Source organism: Saccopteryx bilineata, chromosome 3, assembly GCF_036850765.1.
Source record: "Saccopteryx bilineata isolate mSacBil1 chromosome 3, mSacBil1_pri_phased_curated, whole genome shotgun sequence".
Taxonomy (NCBI): domain Eukaryota; kingdom Metazoa; phylum Chordata; class Mammalia; order Chiroptera; family Emballonuridae; genus Saccopteryx; species Saccopteryx bilineata.
In genome coordinates this window covers 306,668,637-306,696,635 of record NC_089492.1, presented here as the reverse complement: position 1 = coordinate 306,696,635, position 27,999 = coordinate 306,668,637, and the positions used below count along the sequence as shown (strand labels likewise).

Genomic DNA, 27,999 nt, shown 5'->3' with positions numbered 1-27,999 from the left:
GTACCTCTTATACATGGGGAAATACGGTGTTTTCCCTTCTGTACGTCAAGTGTTGGAAGATGGTCGCTCCCGTGTTGCTGTGGAATTATAGGCGCGGACATGTTTGTTTGTTTGTTTCCATAGAAACCGGAAATTCAGGTGTCTGTGCTCGGCAGAAAAGCCTCCGACCCTCGCCGGCCGCCGTAGGCCGGTTTGGAGGCTGAGCGAGGGCGCACACGGGAAAATTCGCGGAAGTTCAACTGGTAGAAGGTTGCGGAGGGGTCAGGAAGCTGTGTGTGTGGAACTCTCGGGGAAGGAACAGGAGAGGATAGAGGTGTCTCTGGGCGTCCGGGTGCGGGAGCCGTGGGTTCCGTGGCGGGAGTGGGTGGTCGGGGTGCCTTTGGGGTCAGACCTGAGGGTGGCTGGTGCTGGTCGAGATGTACCTCTGAAAGTCCGCAGGCGGGGTTTGGTGTCTGTGACTGATGCCTGCGCGGGAGACTGGTTTTTGACAGTGAAAACATTGTTCGAATTCGTGATTTGAGATGCGGCTCAATGACAGGGTCCAGGGTCCTGGTCTCGCGGTTATGCCGGTGCGGAGTGGCCCGTGTTTGGGAAGGTCCAGATGAGTCAGTGGTTGAAAGGTTCGTGGAAACCGAACCTGGTTGATAAGCGGAGTGAGTTTCAAATACAGTAGTCCCTTCCTTGCAAATTCCCTTCAGCTTAACGTGAAAGCTTGTTGGAGATGCAGAATTAAGCGCATTTGAAATGGTCAGGTTTCTACTAAAGTGAGGAGTTTGCCCTTATTGCAGGTTTACTGTGTGTGACACACACACACCGGTAAAATTTTTTCTTTCACATCATTCTAACGAGTGAAATACACCTCGATCACCTCAGTTCTTTTTCTTATTTTTAATTAGAAATTAAACTTAATGGGGTGACATCAATAAGAGTACGAAAATTTTAGGTGAACATCTCTAGGGCATTTGAATTGTGGATTACACCAGTTGTTCCCCAATGGTAACACTTGTAAAATTTTTCATATATTTTCCTTTTAGTCTTTTGTTCTATGCTTGATTTTCACAATTCCAATAAATCGCTGAAACATATAATTTGCCTCATCATTTAATTTTATATCAAAAGTGTTCATATAACAAACATCATAAAATTGTTTCTTTTAAAATATTTTAAAACTTTTAAAAGAAATTTTAAAATATTTTTCCATGGATTTCTGAGAGAGAGAGAGAGGGGGGAGAGAGAGAAAAGCATCAACTCGTTTCACTTAGTTCCACTTAGTTGTGTACTCACTGATTGCTTTTCCCACATACCCTGACCAGGGGTTGAACCCATGACCCCTGGTGCTCTCAGTCCATGCTTTAGTTACTGAGCCACCCAGCCAAGGCCTTTTTAAAATTTGTATTGGCCCTGGCTGGGTTGCTCAGTGGATAGAGCGTTGGCCTGGTGTGCAAAAGTCTGGGGTTCAATCCCAGGGCACACATGAAAAGCAACCACCTGCTTCTCTTCCCCTCCATCTCCCCCTTCTCTCCCTCTTCTCTTCCTGCAGCCAGTGGCTTGGTTCAAACGTTGGCTATGGGTGCTGAGGAAAGCTTGGTTGATTTCAGCAACAGCCCCAGATGGGGGTTGCTGGGTGGATCCCGGTCTGGGCGCATGTAGGACTCTGTCTCACTATCTCCCCTTTGTCTCACTTAAATTTTTTTTTCTGTTTGTAGTATAACAAGAGGCAAATCCATGTCATTATGGCTGAAATCACTCAGTGTATGCATTCATTTAGATATAATTTAAATACTTAAATATTCTGTTGTCTTTTTTTTTTTTTAAGAGAGAGATAGGAAGGGAGAAAGATGAGAAGCATCAACTCAAGTTGCATCATTTTAGTTGTTCATTGATTGCTTCACCATAGGGCCCATAACCCTGAACTCAAGCCAGTGATCATTGGGTTCAAACCAGCAACTATGGGGTTTGATCCTGTGCTCAACCTGGTGAGCTTTTGCTCAAGCCAGATGGGCCCATGCTCAAGCCAGTGACCTGAGGGTTTCATACCTGGGTCCTCTCAGGTCAACATTGTATCTACTGTGCCACCACACTGGTCAGGCCAGTTGTCACTTTTAAGAAGTGGTTATGATTCCACATTTACTTAAATGTGTGCTTCCCTGGCCCTCACCACCACCTTAATTTTTAAATTTTGCCATGGTGAATGGGGTCTTTTTACTTTTTTTTGTGTATGTAACAGAGAGAGAGAGACAGCGAGAGGGAGAGACAGGGACAAGACAGACAGGAAGGGAGAGAGATGAGAAGCATCAATTCTTCATTGTGGCTCCATAGTTCATTGATTGCTTTCTCATATGTGCCTTGACTGGGCGGCTACAGCAGAGCAAGTGACCCCTTGTTCAAGCCAGAGACTTTGGGCTCAAGCCAGTGACCTTGGGATCATGTCCATGATCCCACACTCAAGCCAGTGACCCTGCAGTCAAGCTGGTGAGCTCGTGCTCAAGCTGGATGAGCCTGCACTCAAGCCAGCGATCTTGGGGTTTCAAACCCCGGTCCTTTGCATCCCAGTCCGATGTTATGTCCACTGCGCCACTGCCTGGTCAGGCTCTTTGTACTTTTGGCCATTTTGTTTTCTTTCAATTTATTATGACATAAAAGAGAAATTATGTTTAAAATATTTATTTTGTTTCTGCTTACCTCACTGAAATCTTATTTTGAGCTTCCCTGTTCCCCATGATTTTGTTATTAAAAATTTCAGACATATATCAAAGTTTAAAGAATTTTACATTTGAATACCTATATGCCTACCACCTAGGGGTTTTGTGGGGGTTTTTTGTATTTTTCTGAAGCTGGAAACCGGGAAGCAGTCAGACAGACTCCTGCATGCACCCGACCGGGATCCACCTGGCATGCCCACCAGGGGGCGATGCTTTGCCCATCTGGGGCATCACTCTGCTGCAACTAGAGCCATTTTAGCACCTGAGGCAGAGGCCACAGAGCCATCCTCAGCGCCCGGGCCAACCCTGCTCCAATGGAGCCTGGCTGCGGGAGGGGAAAAGAGAAGGAGAGGAGGAGGGGTGGAGAAGCAGATGGGCGTTTCTCCTGTGTGCCCTGGCCGGGAATCGAACCAGGACTCCTGCATGCCAGGCTGACGCTCTACCATTGAGCCAACCGGCCAGGGCCCTACCACCTAGGTTTTATCATGATTTTTATTGTTTCCTTTATTACATACCTATTCATTAATCACAACTCTGCTTGTCATTAATCTACTTTCTACTTTTATTTTTTTATTTTCTGTGACAGAGACAGAGACAAAGAGAGGAACAGATAGGGACAGACAGACAGGAAGGGAGAGAGAGATGAGAAGCATCAGTTCTTCATTGTGGCATCTTAGTTGCTCATTGGTTGCTTTCTCATATGTGCCTTGACCAGGAGTCTACAGCAGACCGAGTGACCCCTTGCTCAAGTCAGCAACCTTGGGCTCAAGCTGGTGAGCTTTGCTCAAACCAGATGAGCCCGCGCTCAAGCTGGTGACCTCAGGGTTTTGAATCTGGGTCCTCTGCGTCCCAGTCCAATGCTCTCTATCCACTGAGCTGCTGCCTGGTCAGGCCCACTTTACTTTTTTTTTTTTTTAATTAAGTGAGAGGCAGGGAGGCAAAGGCAGACTCCTGCATGTGCCCAACCAGAATCCACTGGGCAAGCCTCCTACTAGGCAATGCTCTGCCCAGGTGGGCTGTTGCACCGTTGCTAAGGAACCAAGCTATTTTAGCACCTGAGGCAAGCCCATGGAGCCATCCTCAGTGCCAGGGGCCAACTTGCTCAAACTGTTTGAGCCATGGCTGTGGGAGGAGAAGAGAGAGAGAGAGAGTGGAGAGAGAAGGGAGGAGGGGAAGAGGGGAGAGAAGCAGATGATTGCTTCTTCTGTGTGCCCTGACTGGCAGTCAAACCGGGACTTCCACATGCCAAGCCAACACTCTACTGCTGAGCCCACCAGCCAGGGCCTACTTTCTACATTTTAAAAAATGTGTTTCAAAGTAAGTTGCAAACACATTTCTTCCTAGATATTTCAATAAGCATATAGAGTTCTACTCGTAGATTTTAAAAAAATAAATAACAACTGTATTAATCATATATCTTTCATCCATTTAAAGTGTAAAATTCAGTGCCTTTTCTGGTAGTCATGGTTATGTTCAACCATCAGCAGAGTCCATTTTAGAACATTTTACCATGTCAAAAAGAAACCCTGTGTCCTCTAGTTATTCCCGCCATTTCTAAGCAAACCACTCTCTATCTCTATAGATTTGCCTATTGTAGACATTTTCTGTAAATGTAATCATATAATATATGGTCTTCTATGACTAGCTTCTTTGACTTGGTATCATGTTTTGGAGGTTTACCCATGTGGTAGCATGTATGTACGCTTCCATTTTTTTTTAATTTATTTATTTATTTTTTACAGAGACAGAGAGTGAGTCAGAGAGAAGGATAGATAGGGACAGACAGACAGGAACGGAGAGAGATGAGAAGCATCAATCATCAGTTTTTCATTGAGACACCTTAGTTGTTCATTGATTGTTCTCTCACATGTGCCTTGACCACGGGCCCTGAGCAGACCGAGCAACCCCTTGCTGGAGCCAGTGACCTTGGGTTCAAGCTGGTGGGTTTTTTGCTCAAACTAGATGATGCCGCGCTCAAGCTGGCGACCTCAGGGTCTCGAACTTGGGTCCTCCACATCCCAGTCCGACGCTCCATCCACTGCGCCACCGCCTGGTCAGGCTACACTTCCATTTTGATACCTGAATACTGTTTCATTGTATGGATACAGCACATCTTGTTTATTCCTCCATCACCGGTGGATATTTGGGTTGTTTCCACAATGGGCAATTAAAAATAATGATGCTACAGACATGTTTAAGTTTTTCTGTGGACATGTTTTTACTTCTCTTGACTGTAAGCCTAGAGTGAAATTTATGGGTCATATTAATAAATGAACACAGATATATTTCCTTCCCATCTTAAAGACTAAAGATGGGCGTGACCTGTGGTGGCGCAGTGGATAAAGCGTTGACCTGAAACACTGAGGTCGCCAGTTCAAAACCCTGGGCTTGCCTGGTCAAGGCACATGTGGGAGTTGATGCTTCCAGCTCCTCCCCCCTGATGTCTCCCTTCTCTCTCTCTCTCTCTCAAATGAATAAATTTAAAAAATCTTTTAAAAACATATGAAAACTTATTGTAAAATAATAAAATATCAGTGACAACAAAAATCTTAAAAAAAAGACTAAATATAGGTTAATGATGAGTAGAGGATTGACATATAGATAGATATGTAATAAAGGAAATAAATGATAAAATCTATGTGATAGGCATGCAGGTATTCAAATGTAAAAGTCTTTAATCTTTGCTATATGTTTGAAATTTTTTGCAATGAAAACATGGGGAGCAGAGAAGCTCGTAAGAGTTGAGGGAAGTGATTACTAAATATGTTTAATCTTTTAAGGAACTACCAGATTGTTTTCCCAAGTGGCTGTCATTTTATGTTCCCACCAGAAGTGCATGAGGTTTCCAGTTCCTCCACATCTGTGTCAACACTTGCTATTTTCATGGTTTTATTTTAGCCTTTCTTGGGGGTGTGGAGTGGTATCTCTACTGTGGTTTTGGTTCGTTTTTCTCTGGAGACTAATGATATTCAGCATGTTCTCATATGCTTGTACTGTACATAACTTTGAGGTAAACATCTTGTTACTAAATACAGGTTGTTAACCTTTTTAATAACTGCATAGTATTTCATTAGATATGTGTACTTGTATTCATTCAACTAATCCTCTACTAAGAGTCCTAACTAATACTTTTACATCAGCTTTGCATGTGTTTGCCATTATTTCCTTTGCAAAAATATCTATAAGTGGGTTTTTGAATTCTAGCAATATCTCTATTGAAAGTATTTAGCCCTGGTCGGTTGGCTCAGTGGTAGAGCATTGGCCCAGCATGTGGATGTCCCAGGTTTGATTCCTGGTCAGAGTACACAGGAGAGGTGACCGTCTGCTTTTCCATCCCTTCCCCTGCTCTCTCTCTTGCTCTCTTCCTCCCTCCCTCACTCCCTCTTCCTCTCCTGTAGCCATGGCTTAATTGGTTCAAGTGAGTTGGCCCTGGGCACCAAGGATGGCTTGGAGGAGCCTCTGCCTCAGGTGCTGAAAATAACGCATCTTCTGAGCAACAGCCATAGATGGGCAGAGCATCTCCAGTAGGGGTTTTGCTGGGTGGATCGTGGTCGAGGCGAATGTGGGAGTCTGTTTCTCTGTCTCCTATTCTCTCAAAAAAGAGAGAAAGAGAGAGAAAGTATTCAACACAGAGTGATAAACTATTCCCCTGAAATATTGTCATGTAATACTGCTATAAGAAATGTGTTTTGAAATGTTACCAGTTTTCAGATATAAATTTAGTAATCAGCCATCTGACTAAAAATTTATTTTTGATATATGTTCATTCAAATCTCTGAAACTGACTCTTGCTTAATCATCTTAATCATGTTAGGGAACTTCTTTTAATATTGATTATTCTTAGTTGATTCCTTTATTTTTATGAGAAAGAGTGACAAACAGGAAGGAAGAGAAATGAGAAGCATCAACTCATAGTTGTGGCACCTTAGTTGTTCACTGATTGCTTCTCCTATGTGCCTGATGGGGGGGGGGGGGGCTGCAGCCGAGCCAGTGTCCCCTTGCTCAAGCCAGTGAACTTGGGCTTCAAGACAGCAACTTTTGGGCTCAAGCCAGCAAGCATGGGGTCATGTCTATGAACCCATGCTCAAGCTGGCAACCCCATACTCAAGCCAGTGAGCCCACGCTCAAGCTGAATGAGCCCATGTTCAAGCTGGTGACCTTGGGATTTTGAACCTGGGTCCTCAGTGTCCCAGGCCAGTGCTCTATTCACTGCACCACTGCCTGGTCATGCTTTTGATTCTTTACCAAGTTAGTGGGTCACATTTCCAGAATAGTAATAGATAATAGTGGTGATACTGCTTATCCTTGCCTTTTTCTTGGCTTTAGAGAAATTACTTATATAAGTATATTTTTAATTTATTGATTTTTAGAGAGAGAGAGAAAAACATTGATTTCTTATCTCACTTATTTATGCATTCCTTTGTTGATTTTTGGATGGGCCCTGACTGGGGATCAAACCTGCAACTGTGGTGTATTGAGGTGACACTGATCAACGGAACTACCTGGCCAGGGCAAGAGAAAGTACGTTTATTGTTTCACTGGACTTATGGAGGATGTATTTGATTTTTTTATTGAGGTGAAATTCACAAAACATAAAATTAACCATTTTAAAGTCAACAATTTGGTAGCTTTTGTACATTCACAATGTGGTACAACCACAACTTCTATCTCATATCTAAAAATATCTCAGAACATTTTTATTCCCTCAAAAGGAAACCCTGTACCCGTTAAGCAGTTACTCCACGTTCTCCCTTTCCCAGATCCCGGTAACCCCAAATGTGCTTTCTGTCTCTGTGGATGTACCTATTCTGGATATTCCATATATGTGGGATCATCCAGTAAGTGACCTTTTGTGTCTGTCTTTTTTCACCTGGTAAAATGTGGTCATGGTTGTGTGTGGTGTCCTGGGGTGCTCCTTTGGTGCTTAGCTGGGCTATTTCCAACTCTGTCTTAGCCTTCATTTCCTGCTTGCACTGAGGTTAGAGGTCAAGCAGAGGGAAAGCTTAGGGTCTTCACAGGTCTCTCCTGACCAGGCATCCTGCCCAGTGCATGTACGTAACTATACTGCTCACAAAAGTTAGGGGATATTTCAAAATGAATATGAAGTGATAAAATATCCCCTAATGTTTATGAGCAGTGTATATATAAATCCCGCAGTGTACTCAGGTGCTTTTGAATGAAAAGAAACTCCCTTCCTAGCTTTTCCTTTCAACTTTTCAGATGTATCTCAACTGTACTCTTTTGCTCTAGGCAGCTGCAGGTTGTCCATCCTCCTTAACAGTGTTTTTGAAACGCTCCCACAGCTTTTCCCCCCTGAGTGAGTTTCAGATTAGGTGGGACAGGCCCAGGCTCAGTGGAGAGAATGTTGGCCCTGTGTAGGGTCGTCCCAGGTTCAATTCCTGGTCACACAAGGGAAAGGGCACACAGGAGAAGTGACCACCTGCTTCTTTCTGCCCCTCCCCCTTCTCTCACTCTTCCTCTCCTACAGCTAGTGGCTCATTTGGTTTGAGCCTCAGCCTCAGGTGCTAAAAATAGCTTGGTTAATTAAAGCTCAGCCCCAGACGTGGTTGCCGGATGGATCCTGGTCGGGGCACATGTGGGAGTCTGTCTCTCCATCTCCCCTCCTCTCACAACCCAACAATAAAAAAAAATTAGGTGGGACAGAGACCCTTCAGTTAGGCCTCCGGCAGGTTGTAACATACAAACTTAATTCTTTTTCACTAGGGTTTGCTCTGTTCCTTCCAGACCAGGAAACGGAGCCCCTCACTGGGAATGCTGGCTGCCACTTCACCACCCCCAAACTGGGCAGGGGTGAAGCAAAGGCAAACAAATGGCAAAGAGTGTTCCTGCCATTTGTAAGTTGCCTTTTTTCTTTTTCTTTTTAAACCTCACTGTACCATATATTTACTTATTTTTAATTTTTATTTATTGACTTTTAATAAGAGAGAAAGGGGAGAAAGAGAGAGACAGGAACATTGATCTAGTCCTGTATGTGCCCTGACCAGGGATCGAACCAGCAACCTTGGGGCATCAGGGCAGTGCTCTAACCAAGGAAGCTATCCGGCCAGAGCAACTTGCCTTTTCTTGATTCCCTGTTCACTATGGCCATAAACTGTTGACTGCTTTTCAGAGTTGACAATTTTCATTTCATTTTTAATGCTGACAGTTCTCACTTGATTTATTTTATAATTTTATTTATTGATTGATATTAGAGAGAAAGGAAGGGAGAGAGTGAGAGAGAAACAGCAATTTGTTCCACTTCCTTATGCATTTATTCGTTGATTCTTTTATGTGTCCTGACGGAGATTGAAGCCACAAGCTTGGGGTATTGGGATGATTTTCTTACCAACTGAGCTATCCTGCTCTCACTTGCTTTTTTTTGTTGTTGTTTTGTTTATTGATGTGAGAGAGATTGATTTGTTGTTCCACATATTTATGCATTCTTGGTTGATTCTTGTATGTGCCCTGACAGGGGATCAAACCAGCAACCTTGGTGTATTGGGGCGATGCTCTCTCCAGTTGAGCTGCCGGGCCAGGCTCTCACCTGATGTTTGGCGTTGCTGTGGCAGGGTGGGCCTTTAGAGCTGCCTCCCCCAACATTCCCATTCAGTGGGACTTCCCATCATAAAGTCCTCTCTTGTATTCTCTCTCTGTTGTTGGTACTTTTTTTGTGTGTGTGTATTTTTCCTAAGTGAGAAGCCGGGAGGCAGAGAGACAGACTCCCTCATGCGCCGACCAGGGTCCTCCCAACATGCCCACCAGGGGGGCCCCTCTGGAGTATTGCTCTGCTGTAACTGGAGCCATTCTAGTGCATGAGGCAGAGACCATGGAGCCATCCTCAGCACCCAGGCCAACTTTGCTCCAGTGGAGCCTTGGCTGCGGGAGGGGAAGAGAGAGACAGAGAGGAAGGAGAGGGGGAGGGGTGGAGAAGCAGATGGGCACTTCTCCTGTGTGCCCTGACTGGAAATCAAAACCCAGGACCTCCACTTGCTGGGCCAATGCTCTACCGCTGAGCCAACCGGCCAGCACCTTGTTGGTACTTTTTAAAGAAACAAACTGATGCAAATGCAATTTAAGGGTTATCCTCTAGTCTATCACCCCTTCCCTCCCCAGAGATAACCACTTTCTTGAACTTCTTTTATATAATGCATGTTTTTATGCTGTTACTAAGTGTGTCTATATCCACAAATAATAGTCTTGGTCTATATGCTTTAATTTTTTTTTTCTGTTAGTTTTCCTTTGTATCACATAACGGTTTGTGAAAATGGTCTGTTCGGTAATGCTTTGCTTAGTACATTCATCTTCACACTGAGCTATGTGCTATTCAGAGACTTATGAATGGGTACACGAACACATATAATTTTAAAGAAATAGGTTTCTGGGCCCTGGCCGGTTGGCTCAGCAGTAAAGCATCGGCCTGGTGTGTGGAAGTCTCATCTTCGATTTCTGGCCAGGGCACACAGAAGAAGCGCCCATCTGCTTCTCCATCCTTCCCCCCCTCTCCTTTCTCTCTGTCTCTCTCTTCCCCTCGCACAGCCAAGGCTCCCTTGGAGCAAAGTTGGTCCTGAGGATGGCTCCATGGTCTCTGCCTCAAGCGCTAGAATGCCTCCAATTGCAGCAGAGCAATGCACCAGATGGGCAGAGCATCGCCCCCTGGTGGGCATGCCGGGTGGGTCCTGGTCAGGCACATGCTAGAGTCTGCCTCTCTGCTTCTCATTTCAGAAAAATAAAAAATAAAAAAAGAAATAGGTGTCTGAACACTTGCCTTTTCTATGTCCCTGTCTGAAAATCGGTGTGTGTGAGAAGTCCCTGCTGGTGGGCATCGCATTGTGCTGGCTCTCCATTCCCGGTCACCCCACTTTGATTTCACAGAAGAAAGACAAACTGCCCCCACCTTCAGCATCTTATGTTTTATTGCTCCAGAGTCTAATAGCCTCCGAGCTTCAAATAGAGGGACAGGTGCCCTTTAACTCAGGTGAGCGACAATAGCGGTGACAGCCTCTGGGCCCACAGGAAATGTGCACTCAAAGTGCATTTACTTTTCAGCCCGGGGTCCTGGCTCAAAGAACAAGATGCATCAAGTGACCTGAAGGGGAGGTCTCCGGACCTGAAGATCGTCATTTGTGGGGACACCACAGAGCAGGGACTTAAGCTTTCTAACCAGGAATTTAGTGCCGTTCAAGAGGAGACTCACGACACCGCGTCCTCATGACCAACCATTTCCCAGTAACAGAAGAAAATGGTTAAGGACCAGGTGACTTTTGGTTTGTTTTATTCCTTCCTTCATTCTGTGATTGACTTCTGGAGGGCTTGAAACTCCGGTACAATTTAATGGAAAAGTAGGATTTGTGCAGAAATAAATTTAGCCTCTAACATTAAGGAAAATAAGATCAGGAATGTGTTGTTCCTGGGATCCTCACTAAGTGACTAATGTTAGAATTTAGTGTGACTGGAGCAGCCTGTAGGTTACCTTAGTTGTCACCTTCTGTCTAGCCGCAGTGGTTCTCAACCTTTCTAATGCCATGACCCCGCAATACAGTTCCTCATGTTGCGGTGACCCCAAACCAAAAAATAATTTTGGTGGCTACTTCATAACTGTAATTTTGCTACAGTTATGATTTGGAATGTAAATACCTAATATGCATTATGTATTTTCCGATGGCTTTAGGCGACCCTGCCGGGGTCGCGACCCACAGGTTAAGAACCGCTGGTCTAGTGTCTCTGACAGCCCTCAGATCCAGAGAATCATCATGACAGGCTGTGTGCTGATTCCAAGCAAGAGGGAGAAACCTTGATTTGTTCCTCTCGTTTATGCATTCATTGGTTAATGGCTGCATGTGCCATGACTGGGGCTCAAGCCCACGACCTTGGTACATTGGGATGGTGCTCTAACCAACGAGCCACCCAGCCAGGGCTACTCAGTGAACTTTAATAGTGTCTTGTTCTTTAAACATGTTTTGGAAAGATGCTTTATTTTTCATAATGTACATTTTTCATATGTATATATTTAATGCCTGACAAATATGTGCTTTTAAAGACGTGTGTGTGTGTGTGTGTGTGTGTGTGGCAAGTGCTTCAAATATATATTGTAAGTGCTTCTAATTTAGCAAGAGGATTTAATGATCGCTTATAACATAAATATCTGATTTGTAGAATGATGGTTGACTGCATCATTACAGAACATTTTATTAGAGATTGATCTTGAATACCATTTTGCTTCTATAACAGTGTAGTTAAAAAAACCAAACCAGTTAAGTATATAGATGTAGCCAAATGATAAAATTGAGCAGAACAACTTTCTTCGCATTCCTTCTCTTTCAATAACTAGAGAAACATTCCTGTTAAATAGGGCCATGTTATTACAGGAATTGCTGACGCTGGAGGACATAGCTGTGGACTTCACCCGGGAGGAGTGGCGGCTCCTGGACCCTGATCAGAAGGACCTGTACCGGGACGTGATGTTGGAGATCTCCAGCCATCTGGTGTCAGTGGGTGAGGACAGCTCCCCTCTGTCACTCAGAGGGCTCCCTGTCAGTGGCCTTTCTTAGCTCCTGAAAAGTCTGGAGTATCTGTGATGCTCTGAGGTGGAAGATGAGTGTGAGTTTCCTCTCTGGGCCCAGGTTAGAGGGTATAATGTCCCTCACTTCAGAGAAAAGCATTCACTTTGCTGACCTGCAGGCTGAATAGTTCCTAAAGTAGAACATTCTTCTGTGTCGGTAGACCAAAGCCCAATTCAAAGAGCCTATCTCTTCTGTCACATCCCATGAACAGGGTGCCCAGCCAGCACTCCGCACGCACTCACCAGACTGGAGCGCGGGGAGCTGTGGATGAGAGAAGATGAATTGCACAGTGCAGCCCGTTCAGGTGAGTGAGAGAGAACCAGCGTGGAGGGTGGCCGAGGTCGTCTGATTCTAGTCATGCAGAAGTGCCCCAGCTGTGAGGGCGACTGAGGACATGTAACAGCGCCTCCACGAATCTCCCGTAAAAGAGCTTTCCTTTAAGGTCTGGAGGAATGTATCTCTTCTTGGATTTGATCCCTCTTTATTTCACCAGTTTTTTTTGTGTGTGTGATCGAGACAGAGAGAGGGACAGATAGGGACAGACAGACAGGAAGGGAGAGAGATGAGAAGCATCAGTTTTTTGTTGCAGCACCTTAGTTGTTCATTGATTGCTTTCTCATATGTGCCTTGACCAGGGGGTACAGCAGAGCCAGTGACCCCTGCGCTCAAGCCAGTGACCTTGGGGGTTTCAAACCTGGGTCTTCTGCATCCCAGTCTGACGCTCTATCCACTGTGCCACCGCCTGGTCAGGCTGATCTCTATTCTTTTCATCTAGGTTGTGTTTTTTTCCCCCCCTCTAAGTTTCTTCTTACAATTCTCAATCCTTCCATTCTTCTTCCCCTAGCTCTGTGTCAGTACCTGTTCCCTCTCCTTGTCTTCCTCTGCAGTGCCGCCTCCCACTGCCTCTGTCCTGGGCGAGATGTGTGGTGTTAGCACTGTCCTCGGACTACAGCACCGTTGTGCCCCTTGGGATAAGGTTGTTTTCCCTTCCTAACACCCACCCCATCTTTTTTTTTTTTTTTTTGCATTTTCTGAAACACCCACCCCATCTTTGATTGGAGGTTAGGATTCTCACATAAATGTGGGGCGACATAAACATTCAGCCCTAGCACTCATTACCGATGCCTGTCCTGGTGGTGTTGGAAGGGCCTCAGTCCTCTTCGTGCTTCTCCTTTACTCTCACACCCTGCTGCACTCACCATGTTTCTGACGCCAGATGGGAGAGGGTTTTCCCCACAACAGACAATTCTCTGGGACACGGAGGGGTGTCCTACAATCTAACTGAATTCTGACATTACCCTGCCTATAGATAGCATCAGATACTACAGGGTAAGGGCTCAGTCCCACAAGATTGTCCCCACCTCCACCTCAAATGCTAATTGTGAGTCCGGGTTGTCACCTGTGCTCCTGTAGATCAACGGTTCCAATGACCTCCTCCTTGGGTTCCATTAATTTTGCTCAAGGGGCTCACAGAACTGAAAGAAATGTTTTACTTAGTAGGTTGCCAGTTAATTATAAAAGTGTATGACTCAGGAACAGCCAGAGGGGAGCAAGGCAGAGAGCAGGGTACGTGGGAAGGGGTATGGAGCAGGGGCAGAGGCCACTCTCCCAGCCCGGCCTTGTTCTCCAACCTGGAAGCCCCCAAACCCCATACCTTTGCTGTCTTACGGAGGCTTCCTCATGCGGGCAAGAGTCATTGTTGACTTTATTTCCAGCCCCAGCCCCTCTCCAGAGAATGGGAGGTGGGGCTGAAAGTTCCAAGCTTTTTCTTTATTCTACTTTATTTTGAGAGTACGTTTATTAAAGCTGAGGACAGTGAAAGGAGGAAGGACTTAGGACAGAAGAAGCAGCAGGAGAGCCAGGCAGGGCTGCGTCAGCTCACTGGGAAGCCAGGACGATGGGCCTGGGAGACAGGCTCAGGGGTTGGCCCGGGACAGCCACTGCCCGCTGCTCCCCTGGTTGCAAGTCTTCTGGGGACCCTTAGAGTTCAGGAGATGCACACACAAGAGGAAAGAAGGGTGTTGGGCATGTTCTCAAGTGGGAGAATACGGGCATCCAAGCTTATAATCACTGTCTGGTGACCAGCCCCCACCAGGGAGCCCACCCTGAGTCACCTCATTAGAAGAAAAGAAACGCTAACTTCTAGGAAATTCTAAGGAATTTAGGACCTTGTCAGGAGCCAGTCAAAGACCAAATATTAGAACAAAAAATGCTCTTATTAGCCCTGGCCTGTTGGCTCAGTGGTAGAGTGTTAGCCTGGCATGTAGAAGTCCTGGGTTCGATTTCCAGTCAGGACACAGGAAAAGCGCCATCTGCTTCTCCACCCTTCCCCCTCTCCTCTCTCTTTGTCTCTCTCTTCCTTCCCACAGCCATGGCTTTATTAAAGCAAAGTTGGCCCCGGGCACTGAGGATGGCTCCATGGCCTCTGCCTCAGGCTCTAGAATGGCTCCAGTTGCAACAGAGCAACGCCCCAGATGGGCAGAGCATCACCCACTGGTGGGCATGCCGGGTGAATCCCAGTCAGGCATGTGCAGGAGTCTGTCTCTCTGCCTCCCTGTTTCTCACGTTAGAAAAATACCAAAAAAAAAAAAAGCTCTTCTCACTTAGGACATTATGAGGTTTTTAGGAGCTCAGTGTCAGGAACCCAAAGTATGTTTCTTCCTAGACACTTCCTTACCTCCTCACCTCCTTTATTCAAAGTCTTTTCTATTCCTGTTGATTTCTTAAATTTTCTCATTCTCTGTTTCAGACACAAACCCTATTATCGAATTTCATGCTTGCTTTGCTTTAATTTACTTGTATAATTGTTAACTCCGGTCATTATTTTAGTTTATCTTAAAAGATTGTTGCTCGGTTCATTTTCTTAAAGCTTCCCTCTTCCCTGTGATAGTGTGATGGTATTAAGTCCAACTGAATCATAGTCCTACCAGTCACAGAAGATGGAAATTTCTGTTCTGCCAGCGACATCCATGATATGGTGGTATCTTGCTTATACAATCTGCTTTTTTCCCCATAAACTCAGTGAGCTATTTTTTTTAATTCATTTCAGAGAGGAGAGAAAGTGAGAGAGAAAGGGAGAGAGACAGAGACGGAAAGAGAGGAGGAGTAGGAAGCATCAACTCCCATATGTGCCCTGACCAGACAAGTGCACAGTTTCGAACCGGTGACCTCAGTCTTCCAGGTCGACGTTTTATCCACTGCGCCACCACAGGTCAGGCCGAGTCAGCTATTTTTATAAAGAGCCTCCCATATGTTTTCCATATGTGAAAATCTTTTCTTGGTCCATTGCTTTAATTATTTTTGGAGTGCCTTAAATGTTGTTGGATAGCCTTTTACACGCTGGTGCTCACAACCATGAACAACCACCTTCCAGATAATGCTTGGAGATTATTCTAAAAGGAGCAGACACAAAATTTATCAAAATAAGTTTATATATCCATACATATGATATCTTGTGAAAAGCGCTGAGAAGATCAACCAGGCAGCGATAGGGAATATCTGTGGGAGGGGCCAGAAGCTGCAGCTAGCAGCGGGTAAACTGAGGCCCCTCACTCTCAGTCATCCAGGAAGGGGAAGCCTCTTTGGTGAGGTGCCCCTAAGCAGCTCTCTGAGGGATGTGAGTAGTTCCGTTGAGTGAACTGTGTTCCAACGTAGACAGAAGAGCAGGTTCAAAGGCCTGGGAAGACCCTCCAGGAAGCCCGTGCGAAGATGGCGGGTGGGCAGGAGGCCAGTGGTGGAGGTAGTATGGAGGTAAGGGCGGTGTGCTGCTAACTGGGTTTCGGAGGAGACGGGTCCTAGAGGACCTTTCAAGGACATTTCAGGAACTCGATTTTTAAAAATAATGATACGAGAGAACATTGGAGAGTTTTCAAGTAGAGGAGTGACACGGCGTAATTTATGTTTTAAATGATTCCTGTTGCTGCTCTGTAGAAACTAGACAGTAGCAGGCAGAGGTTGGCTCCTGAAAGCCAGCTGACGCAGACAGAACACCTGGCTTTCACCCTGGGTAGAGAGTGTGAGGGGTGGTCAGCTCTGAATATCATTAGAAGGAGGGCAGAGATGATTTTCTGTTGAAGTAGAGAAAGAGGATAAAAGAAATGTATAAATGAAGGATGATGGTAAGGTTTTGGACATGAGGCCCCGGGAGGAGTGGAGTTGTCATTTCCAAGATGAGATATGTGGAGGAGGGGTGGGTTGGACATTGTAATTTAGACATGTTTGTTTATATCCAGGTGGTGCACTCTGCCACATTTGGATATATCTAAGGAGTGCAGGGAGAGTTTAGGACGAGGGGTAGAAATACAGACTAAATGACATCTATGGTGTGAGTGCATGCAGATTAAGTGGAGTTTTTTTTTTTTTAAGTGTTATTTAAATTTTTTAATTTATTCATTTTAGAGAGAAGAGAGAAAGGGAGAGAGAGAGACAGAGAGGGAGAGAGAGAGGATAGAAAGACATAGAGAGAAGATGGGGAGGAGCTGGAAGCATCAACTCCCATATGTGCCTTAACCAGGCAAGCCCAGGGTTTTGAACCAGCGACCTCAGCATTTCCAGGTCGGCGCTTTATCCACTGCGCCACCACAGGTCAGGCTTAAGTGGAGTTTTGAACAACTAGCAATCAGAAAGAATATTGGTTAAATGCCCGGTTTCTTAATATATTTACCAGGACCTCTTCATGTGTACATTTTAAAAAATTGATTTTAGAGATACTGGAAGGGGGAGAAAGAAGAGAGAGAGAGAGAGAGACTGATTTGTTATTCCGCTTGTTTATACATTCATTGGTTGATTTTTTTTTTCCATTGTTTGATTTCTTGTATGTGCCCTCACTGGGGATCAAACCCACAACCTTGGTGCATTGGTATGATGCTCTAACAAACTGAGCTACCTGGCCTGGGTGGACCTCTTCTTCTGAGAGTGTGTTTTTGTCAACTTTGGAATGATGGCCTGAGCTAGTCTGTATATAATGCTGAAAGCAGGCCCCCTTGAGCCTGTTTGTTGAACCACAGCCCTAATATGTGCTAGGAGAGATTTAATAGAGTGAGAAATAAAGCAATACATTTTATTTTAGGAGTAAGATTTTATTAGCGAATAGAGAAGATGTCTGCCTGTAATAGGCAGATGTTCAGCTTTTACTATAATTAAGGGTTGTGTGAAGTTAATCATCAACATGAGCAGTAAAGACGGAATACTTTAGAAATTTAGGGGATACAAAGTGCACATAGAATGGGAAGATGATAGCATGATAAACAAGGAGACATATCTAGGACTCAAATAAAAATGACGGGCAAAGAATGAAGGTGTCAAGTTGGAAATGAGCACTGTCAGAAACTAACCTGATGCCTGCCATGAGAAGGCAATTTTAGAAGGTATTTGTAGGGGAGCCTGACCTGTGGTGGCGCAGTAGATAAAGTGTTGACCTGGAACACTGAGGTCGCTGGTTTGAAACCCCGGGCTTGCCTGGTCAAGGCACATACAGGAAGCAACTACTACAAGTTGATGCTTCCTGCTTCTCTTCTCTCTCTTTCTCCTCTCTAAAAATCAGTTATAGACAACCCTGGCTGATTGGCTCAGTGGTAGAGCATCTGCCCAGCGTGTGGATGTCCCGGGTTCGATCCCTGGCCAAGGCACACTGGAGAAGCACCCATCTGTTTCTGCACCCCTCCCTTCCCTCCTCTCTGTCTCTCTCTTCCCCTCCTGCAGCCAAGGCTCCATTGGAGCAGAGTTGGCCTGGGCACTGAGGATGGCTCCATGGCCTCCGCCTCAGGCACTAGAATGACTCTGATTGCAGCAGGGCAACGCCCCAGATGGGTGCAGCATTGCCCCCTGGTGGGCGTGCCGGGTAGATCCTGGTCGGGCGCATGTGGGAGTCTGTCTCCCTGCTCCTAAATTCAGAAAAAAAAAAAAAAAAAAAGCATAAAAAAAAAGGTGTTTGTAGGGAAACTGGTGGAGTGTGAACATGGATAAATGTGGTAATTGTTGGTAATGTAACTTTTATGTCCAGGCTACCTGTTGCGGATTTTGTTAGTAATTGAGGTAGAATGGCGGGGTATGGAAGTTTGATTTATATTATCCTTAGATATATAGTCTTACTTTTTAACTGGGTGGCAACAGTATAGCGATAGTAAAGTGCACCCAGAAGTACTAAGAAAAGGAAGAAAATGGAAGGTGAGACTGCCAAGAGTCTTGGTTCAGTCAGAAGTGTGATCCTTTAGGATCCCTTAAATCAGTGGTCCCCAACCCTTTTTGGGCCACAGACCGGTTTAATGTCAGAAAATATTTTCACGGACCGGCCTTTAGGGTGGGACAGATAAATGTATCACGTGACCGAGACAAGCGTTAAGAGTGAGTCTTAGACAGATGTAACAGAGGGAATCTGGTCATTTAAAAAAAATCATTCAGACTTAAATATAAATAAAACGGAAATAATGTAAGTTATTTATTCTTTTTCTGCGGACCAGTACCAAATGGCCCAGGGACCGGTATTGGTCTGTGGCCCAGGGGTTGGAACCACTGCCTTAAATGATGGAAACCCATATGTCTGGGTGGAATTTTGAAAGAAGAAGCAGTTAGTAGCAAGATGTGGATTTGGGTATCATTACATTGAATGGGAACAATTTAAACATTGCATGAGCACAATTACAAGTGTGACTGGAGAAGGTGACAGTTCTCTAGTGTGATATTGTGATAAAAGAAATATATACTTGGTTCCTGGTGCAAAACTGTAATAGTTTCCTTAGTGTCAGAATGTTTATTTCCCTTAATAGTATAAACAAGCCCTGGCTGGTTGGCTCAGTGGTAGAGTGTCGGCCTGGCGTGCAGGAGTCCCAAGTTCGATTCCCAGCCAGGGCACACAGGAGAAGCGCCCATCTGCTTCTCCACCCCTACCCCTCTCCTTCCTCTCTGTCTCTCTCTTCTCCTCCCACAGCCAAGGCTCCATTGGAGCAAAGTTGGCCCGGGCGCTGAGGATGGCTCCATGGCCTCTGCTTCAGGCGCTAGAATGGCTCTGGTTGCAACAGAGCCCCAGATGGGCAGAGCATCGTCCCCTGGTGGGCATGCCGGGTGGATCCCGGTCGGGCGCATGCGGGAGTCTGTCTGACTGCCTCCCCGTTTCTAACTTCAGAAAAATACAAAAAAAAAAAGTATAAACAACGTATGGTGCTCCTCAGTGGACATTTTATTTTTATTTTTAAAATTTGTTTACTGATTTCAGAGAGAGAGAGAGAGAGAGAGAGAGAGAAACATCAATTTGTTGTTCCACTTCTTTATGCATTCATTGGTTGATTTTTGTATGTGTCCTGACTGGGGATCAAACCCACACCTTGGTGTATTACAATGACGCTCTGTATAACTGAGATACCTGGCCAGGGCAACTTAGTGGATGCTTTAAAACCCAAACTCTTAATGTTACAATAACTATAAACTGGATCCCATGTCTTCATCTTTCAGTCTATACATTTTTTCAAACAGGATCTCATCCAGTTCTCTGTCCTTATTTAATATTTATACACTAATGATTTCTACATTGCTATCTCCAATTAAGACCTTTCTCAGGATTTCTGTATCCAGTTGAGTTCTTTGTGTCTGTATTGGACATCTGAGAGCCACCTAAAGATCAACATGCTTTGAAATGCACACAATTTCCCCACATTGCGAGCTTCAGTAATATTCCCTTTCTCATGAAAAGGCACTACCCACTTATTTAGTGGCCTGAGCCAAATAATTAGGAATAATACCTGATTCCTCATGTTTATTAATCGCCCCATGTTGAAAACATCTTTTTCCTCTCTTCAGATTATACCCTGATTTCTCCCACCTTGCTCTCTATTGCTCCCTCAAATCATTTCCACAATTTGTACCTGCCTTTTTTTAGATTTTACTGATTTTTAGAGAGAGGAGGGGGAGAGAGAGACAAGAAGAAAGAGGGAAAGAGAGAAGAGGATGATGAGGAGCAGGAAGCATCAACTCATTGTAGTTACCCCTCATATGTGCCTTGACCGGGAAGCCCAGGATTTTGAACCGGTGACCTCAGCATTTCCAGGTCGACGCTTTATCCACTGCGCCACCACAGGCCAGGCTGTACCTGCCTTCTTTATCACTGCTTTCTTGTTCAGTTTTCCCTAACCAGAATGTGTGCTCAGTGAAAATAAGGACTGTTTCTGTATGCTCATGACCGGCACAAGGTTTAGTACATAGTCATCATTTAATAAGGATGTATGAATGTGCCCCACATCATTTTGAAATAGATATGTCTTCAGTGTTAATAGTAACTTGATTTTATTTTGCTATCTCAGCATGCTTTATGAGGTCACATTTAGAAAGGAAGCAAATCTGTATTTACTTATTTTGAATGAACTAACCTTGTTTATACAATGACTGTTTTTTTACCTTTTATTTTCTTTGTTTATACAAATATCATTGTGTTTTACCCTTGTCTAAGTGATAACAAACATATTTACTTGGAGTTTCTTTAAACTGAAATCATAGTGTTATCAATAGATCGCCAGTCTGCACAGAACTGTTTGTGAAATAGTTTTATTCCATACTAACCTAATGGAAAGATTCATTCTTCTCTTCTTTTCTAGAAATCAATAAATACAACATTCACCTACAGGGACACTTGCAAAATAAAAGATGTCTACAGAGAACAGAACAGTGCCATGAATATAGTGCATCTAGAAACATTGTTCATTGGGGTAGAAGTAATTTTCCTTTAAGGCAAAATCATGATATATTTGACTTATGTGGGAAAGCACTGAAATCAAATATAAATTTGGTCAACCAGAATGGAAGCTGTGAAGTAAAGAACCCAGTTGCGGTTAATGGAGATGTGAAATCCTTTTTCCATGCAAAGTTTGAGCCATGTCAGACCGAAATAAAATTTCCTGAATGTGGAAATTCTGTAAACACAAATTCACAATGTATTAAGCATAAAAGAACTCAAAAGGTAAATAAACCCCATGTATGTAGTGAATGTGGGAAAGACTTTATCAAGAAGTCTCGCCTCACTGATCACCAGAGAGTCCACACTGGAGAGAAGCCTCATGGATGCAGTCAGTGTGGGAAAGCCTTCTCCAGGAAGTCCAGGCTCACTGAACATCAGAAAACTCATTTAGGAGAGAAACGGTACGAATGCACTGAATGTGACAAAACCTTCCCTAAGAAATCACAGCTACTTACCCATCAGAAAACTCACACAGGGGAGAAACTCTACATATGTGATGAATGTGGAAAAGACTTCATCAAGAAGTCTCGGCTCATTAATCATCAGAGAGTCCACACAGGAGAGAAGCCTCATGGGTGCAGTCTGTGTGACAAAGCCTTCTCCAGAAAGTCCAGGCTCATTGAACATCAGAGAACTCACACAGGAGAAAAACCTTACGAATGCACGGAATGTGACAAAACCTTTCGCTGGAAATCACAGCTCAATGCTCATCAGAAAACTCATACAGGAGAGAAATCATATATATGCAGTGAGTGTGGGAAAGGCTTCATCCAGAAAGGCAATCTCATTGTACATCAGCGAACTCACACTGGAGAGAAACCCTATATATGCAGTGAATGTGGGAAAGGCTTCATCCAGAAGGGCAATCTCCTTTTACATCAACGAACTCACACTGGAGAGAAACCCTATGTCTGCACTGAGTGTGGAAAAGGTTTCAGCCAGAAAACTTGCCTCATATCACATGAGAGATTTCACACGGGAAAGACTCCCTTTGTGTGTACTGAATGTGGAAAATCCTGTTCACACAAGTCAGGTCTAATTAACCATCAGAGAATTCACACAGGGGAGAAACCCTACACATGCAATGACTGTGGCAAAGCTTTTAGAGATAAGTCATGCCTCAATAGACATCAAAGAACTCATACAGGAGAGAGACCCTATGGGTGCTCTGATTGTGGGAAAGCCTTCTCCCACCTGTCATGCCTCGTGTATCATAAAGGCATGCTACATGCAAGAGAGAAATGTGTACGTTCAGTCAAGTTGGAAAACCCTTTTTCTAAGAGTCACCACTCATCACATTCAAGTGACATGGTACAGAAGACCCCTGTTAATACCATGCAGATGCCTTGTGTGGCTGCTCAGACTTCAGTAAGCATCAGTGGGTTTCTAGCAGATAGGAACATGGCTGTTGTGGGACAGCGAGGTGTCACAGATGCACCCTCAGCAGATAACAGAACTGACACAGAGAAAACTTATTAATGCAGTGAATGTGGTAGTACCTTCAGCGGCCAACTGTGTCATATTTTATGTGACAAAAAACACAAGAGTAAACTGTGATACAATCAAAGTGGAAGACCCTTGACTAAAACCTTCTAGCTCATTATGTGGCTGGCAGGTGTATACTGGGACAGGTGCACATACAGAGACTGGGAGAGCCTTCTGTGGAGCGATAGACCCTTTCAGTGCTGCTTCGTGTGTCACATATCATGAGTGAGCTCATAGCTGGCAAAAATAGAATGACTGTGGGAGTCCTTTTCCAGAAATAAGACTTCAGTAGGTGGCATAGAGTTCACACAAGAAATTATTGAACATTTTTTTTGTGTGTGTGTGTGACAGAGACAGAGAGGGATATAGGGACAGACAGGAAGGGAGAGAGAGATGAGAAGCATCAATTCTTCATTGCGGCAACTTAGTTGTTCATTGATTGTTTTCTCATATGTGCCTTGACCAGGGGGTACAGCAGACCAAGTGACCCCTTACTTGAACCAATGACCTTGGGCTCAAGCTGGCGACCTCGGGGTTTCAAACCTGGGTCCTCTGCGTCCCAGTCCAATGCTCTATCCACTGCACCACTGCCTGGTCAGGCTGTTGAACCTTTGAAGGCAGTGATTGTGATGGGGTTGTCAGGGGTACATTGTGCCACATCAATTGGCAAAAGAAGTCCTAGAAATAAAAATCTAGACACTAACTGTGGGGCATCTTCAGCAAAATATCAGAAAATGCATGCAGCAAATAAGGCCTGTGAAGATAAGAAGACTTCAGGAATTTGTGTCACATTTCCAACATAATTATATGTCAGATAGTAGACACAGTGTACATTTTAGGGCAGTGTACCTGGACTCAGACTCCTAGTTGATATGTTAGGACTCCTTAATGTAAAAGAGGTTGTCTGTGTTGCACGTCCCTGGTTGAAGTTACAACACAGTGAACCTTCCGCATGAGTCTTTTTTCCCCATGTAGGAAACATTACATGTTTAGTTCTTGCATTTCTTCAGTTCTAAATTTACTCAATTTGTATTTTAGGTGATGGAACTTCTTCAAAAGGAAACTAAATACATGTAATTCTATAGTGTAACAGTATGTTTGGATGTGTTAACTATATAAATATCACCTGGGGAACAGTGATATTTAAAACTCATGAATAAGCTATCAGCCAACCTTTTGCCTGCTGGGCACACAGCACTTGGAAAATTTTTAACTATTTCCTTGGCCTGGTACTGTGGACCTCGAGAGGATGACCGTGATGAACTAAACAAAAAGTTACCTTTGAGCTAGCAGTGTTTTCCTTTTCCCCCCCTTCCCTCTTCCTTTCTCATCCCTCCCTCCCTGGCTTCCTAGTTCTCTGGCAGGTAACAATTTTTTAAAAGGTAGATTTCATGCATATAGCAGTTTTACCCTCCAACAAATGTAATCTAAGGATATATACACCCATGTTAGTTGTAAAGGAGAAACAATGTAAGTAACAAAATACCCTGATAATTTCTTGTTCAAGGGGCATATTATTGGGGGGGGGATACATTTAATTTTACATAAAATAGGGCATGGATACTTTTTAAGAAATGTTCATGTCTTCTACCCAAGTTATATAAATTCCTTATATAGGTATAGGTTATTGTATATTTCCCAGCACATAGCAAAAGAGAAATGAATTATATTAAAGAAGTGAAAGATGCCTGACTGGGCGGTGGCACACAGTAGATAGAGCGTCGGATTGGGATGCGGAGGATCCAGGTTCGAGACCCCGAGGTCGCCAGCTTGAGCGCGGGCTCATCTAGTTTGAGCAAAGCTCACCAGCTTGGACCCGAGATCGCTGGTTCGAGCAGGGGGTTACTTGGTCTGCTGCAGCCCCATGGTCAAGGCACATATGAGAAAGCAGTCAATGAACAATTAAGGTGTCGCAACGAAAAACTGATGCTTCTCATCTCTCTCCGTTCCTGTCTGTCCGTCCCTATCTATCCCTCTCTCTCTCTCTCTCTCTGTCATTGTTAAAAAAAAGAAGCAAAAGATGAGTCAAGCTGAATGAATGAGCTAATGGGTGAATCAATCAATATTATTTTTCACTGAAGGAATGGAACTAGAGCTGTGATGGCGAACCTTTTTATAAAAACCGCCCACTTTTGCAGTGCTGGTCAACTAAGAACTAGAGGAAAGAAATTGTAAAGATCTTTTTAAATATTATTTGGCTTCTTATGGATCAGTATTCGAAAACATTTTTTTTTTAATCCTGAAAAGACACTCCTGCCAGAATATAAAAGGGGCAGATCAGAGAAGGAACATGATCTGGAGAATAAGCCCAATTAATGAAAAAAAAAATAACTTCACTCTAAAAAATGGAGGATAGAAAGCGAGATCCTTTGGATGTCTTGGAGAAGAACCTCTACATTTGTCTGCAGATTTGTCACCTTTTAGAGCTGCCACCATTTCAGAGATCCTGGTTCCTCTGATGTGATGAATTGAGACAAGTGATGGTACTGCCCCTCAGTCTCCTGGGAATGGGACCCTTGCCCTTCCCTTTATAGTCACGGTTCTTTCCTTTGATCCAATAAAGATATCCAGCTTCAAAAACGGTTCTGCTTATAAAGGAAGAAAGTAGTAATTTTCCAGGAAGTGGCTGTCTCATAATTGAATTCCAAACTCTGGGTGTTTGAGAAATCCACTACACTGTATTTTGGGGGCATCTGTGCCGTGCCAGGCACTGTTGTAGACACAGGATATATACTGGTGAACATGTGCAAAAGTAATGGCCTCTAACAGGATGCGCTCATGACAGGTGCTCCTTCCTCAGCAACAAATCAGAAGTGGATTCTTCATCTCAGACTTCAGATCCTCTTCACTCTTATCTGGCAAATCTGCACATCCTATCATGGCAGTCGTAGCAACTGTCTCACCGAAACTGTCCGGGGCCTGGAATGGGCTGCCCAGGCCAGCCCTGAGCCCTGATGACCGGGTGCGGAACTCACCTGTCAGAGGTTGGCATTTCAGGTAAATAAAAAATGTTCATGGGATCGACCTCTTTAAAAAGGGCGTACCAACTTATATTGTCTACTGCTACAGCGCTCATGTTCGTAAAGATTGCAGCAGTTATTAAATGCTGTTTGCCAAACCTCAACTGCATATTTAGTTATTTAGCACTCAGATGCTCTGTTTCCATCTCCATGTATTGTAGGGAACCGTTTGTACAGTAGGTCCTTGCATAATATCATTTTGTTTAGCGTTCTTTTGTTACAACATTCAGATGCCACAGAAACTTAACTCTTGTTTATTTATATCAATTAGTCTACAGTAAAACTGGTTTCAGTATACATTGTTTAGCTTAAAATCAGAACCTATCAATGAGGTTAAATGAGGACTTCTTGTATATGTGTAATCCTCATTCCTTTGTCCTTAGTACATGTAAACATACTGTATACAGTTGTACATGGCCACCATATTGGTTTGGGTTTTTTTAAAAGATTTTAGAGAGAGTAGAAAGGGAGAGAGAGAGAGAAAGAAAGGTGAGGGGGGAGGTATGAGAAGCATCAATTCGTAGTTGTTTCTTGTATGTGCCTAGACTAGGCAAGCCCAGGGATTTGAACCAGTGACTTCAGCATTCGAGGTCGACACTTTTATTCACTGCACCACCACAAGTCAGACAATGGCCAACACATTCTGTATCCAGAGTACTGCAGTCAGGGTTTAGGGTCTTAGTGGGTCACTTGGCCTTGTCTGGCTCAGTGATGGAGAACTGGAGTTGGGGTGGTTGTATTAGTTGGCCAGGGCTGTCAATAGCAACGTACCACAGGCTGAGTGGCTTAAGCAACAGAAATTTATTTTTCCTAGTTCTGAAGGCTGGAAGTTCAAGATCAAGGTTATCATCGGGGTTGGTTTCTTCTGAGGCCTCTCTCCTTGCCATGTAGATAGCCATCTTTTGTGTCTACATGGTTGTCCCTCTATGTGTATCTGTATCCTAATCTCTTATGAGGACAACAGTCAGATTGGATTAGATCCCATCCTAGTGACCTCATTTTAACTTAGTTGCCCCTTTAAAGACCATATCTCCAAATCAGTCACATTCTGAGGTATACTGGAAGTTAGGACTTGAACATATGGATTTTGGGGAACATAATTCAGCCCACATTTGTCAGTGATATTTGTCAACAAATGCCATTCAAGTTTGGAAATTTATATTGGGCTAACTAACGGAGTTCACTAGTCCTTAGTAAATCACGGTATCTTTTCCAGGTTTGACTGTAGGATCATATGATCAGTATCTGGGGAGGTCATTGTGTGTCTGTGGTTGAGAGGCTGAAGCTTGGAGGCCCAGGACCCCTGTGCTGCTGGGACAGACCTGATAAATGTTACTTTTCCTTCAGTCTTTCAAGTAAGTCTGTTCTTCAAGCACTAATTGTATATACATATATTTTACTGTATTGTTCTTTTGTTCTAATAAGGTGACTGGGGGTGACTCCTGCATGGGGAACTTTCAGCTTCATCCTTTATATTCTGAAGAGAAGAGAGGGCCTTGAGATTTAATTATCAATTCATTTAAATATATATATATATATATACACACACACATGTAATCATTTGAATCTTAAATATATGAGTGATACACACATATATAAAATCATTGAAATCTTATCCTTTTTTTTATTGAGAGGTGGGGAGGCAGAGAGACAGACTCCTGCATGACCCCAACTAGGGTCTACCCAGCAAGCCCCCTACCTGGCAAGGCTCTGTGTGACATTCGAATAAAAGCTATAAAATATATTAATAGGCTTTAGAAATAACTTCAAAGGAACTAGTCCAGTAAACAGGTGAGCCCAGACTCCCAGGATGGCTAGGAGCTGAAGAGTCCTTGAGATAGAGAAGTCGTTAGACTCCCAGGATGGTTAGGAGCTAAGGAGTCCTTGAGATAAGGAAGTCACAAGAACTCCTAAGACAGTAAATGTAACCACATCCTAGGGGATAGATAGGGATATTTCCAGCTGGGGCTTTCAACTGTATGACTGGTTACTAAGGCACGTGACTAGAATTTAATTTGGGGGAGCCAATTGCTAAATGCCAACTTTGCTTCTGTATGAACTGCTTGCTTGCTATGCTATAAGAACCCCTAGACTGTAGGCGCTCGGTGTGGCTCTTGTGACTACCACTTGAGTTCACCCCTGCACAGGTTTGTTTTGTTTTGCTTTGTTTTCTTTTTCTCTTGGCCATAAAACTTTGTCTGAAACTCTCCAAACGTCTCCAGTGTTTGTTTTACCCGGCGAGTGCAACATTTTATGGGGGCTCGCCCGGGAATTTTGGCTGGGGACAGGCGGAACAGCTCGAGCTGGTGAGTATTTTGTTGTGGAATTCCCTTGTTTCTGTAATCTGTCTGGCTCCAGAGCATTTGCAGTCTGTGGTGGCAGACAGGACGCTGTCAGTGACCCGCCCAGACACTCGGGCCAAAGGGCAGGACACTGCCGGCCGAGGTTTCTGTTTCTGTCTGAAATCAATCGATCATTTTGAAGTAGTGAGCTCACTCGTGCCGCGCCGC

At 44.2% G+C, this 27,999-nt stretch overlaps 2 protein-coding genes across 4 annotated transcripts in view; both read left to right on the top strand.

Moving 5' to 3' along the window:
* The first annotated feature begins 197 nt into the window (after positions 1-197).
* Positions 198-27,721, top strand: LOC136332063 (zinc finger protein 613-like). Of its 3 annotated transcripts, XM_066271317.1 has the most exons (6): positions 198-313; positions 10,749-10,956; positions 12,068-12,194; positions 12,474-12,566; positions 25,255-25,466; positions 26,706-27,721. In XM_066271317.1, the coding sequence occupies exons 2-5, from the start codon at positions 10,942-10,944 to the stop codon at positions 25,422-25,424; spliced, it is 405 nt and encodes a 134-aa protein (XP_066127414.1). In that variant the 5' UTR covers positions 198-313; positions 10,749-10,941; the 3' UTR covers positions 25,425-25,466; positions 26,706-27,721. The 3 variants fall into 3 exon arrangements, with proteins under 3 accessions (XP_066127414.1, XP_066127415.1, XP_066127413.1); XM_066271318.1 differs by lacking the exon at positions 25,255-25,466; XM_066271316.1 differs by lacking the exon at positions 26,706-27,721 and having other exon boundaries at positions 20,845-25,378.
* Positions 26,834-27,999, top strand: part of LOC136332060 (zinc finger protein 432-like) — a 42,383-nt gene continuing 41,217 nt past the window's right edge. The window contains exon 1 of the mRNA XM_066271311.1: positions 26,834-26,844. The gene's annotated coding sequence lies outside the window, so the exon portion shown is untranslated. The remainder of the gene's footprint in view (positions 26,845-27,999) is intronic.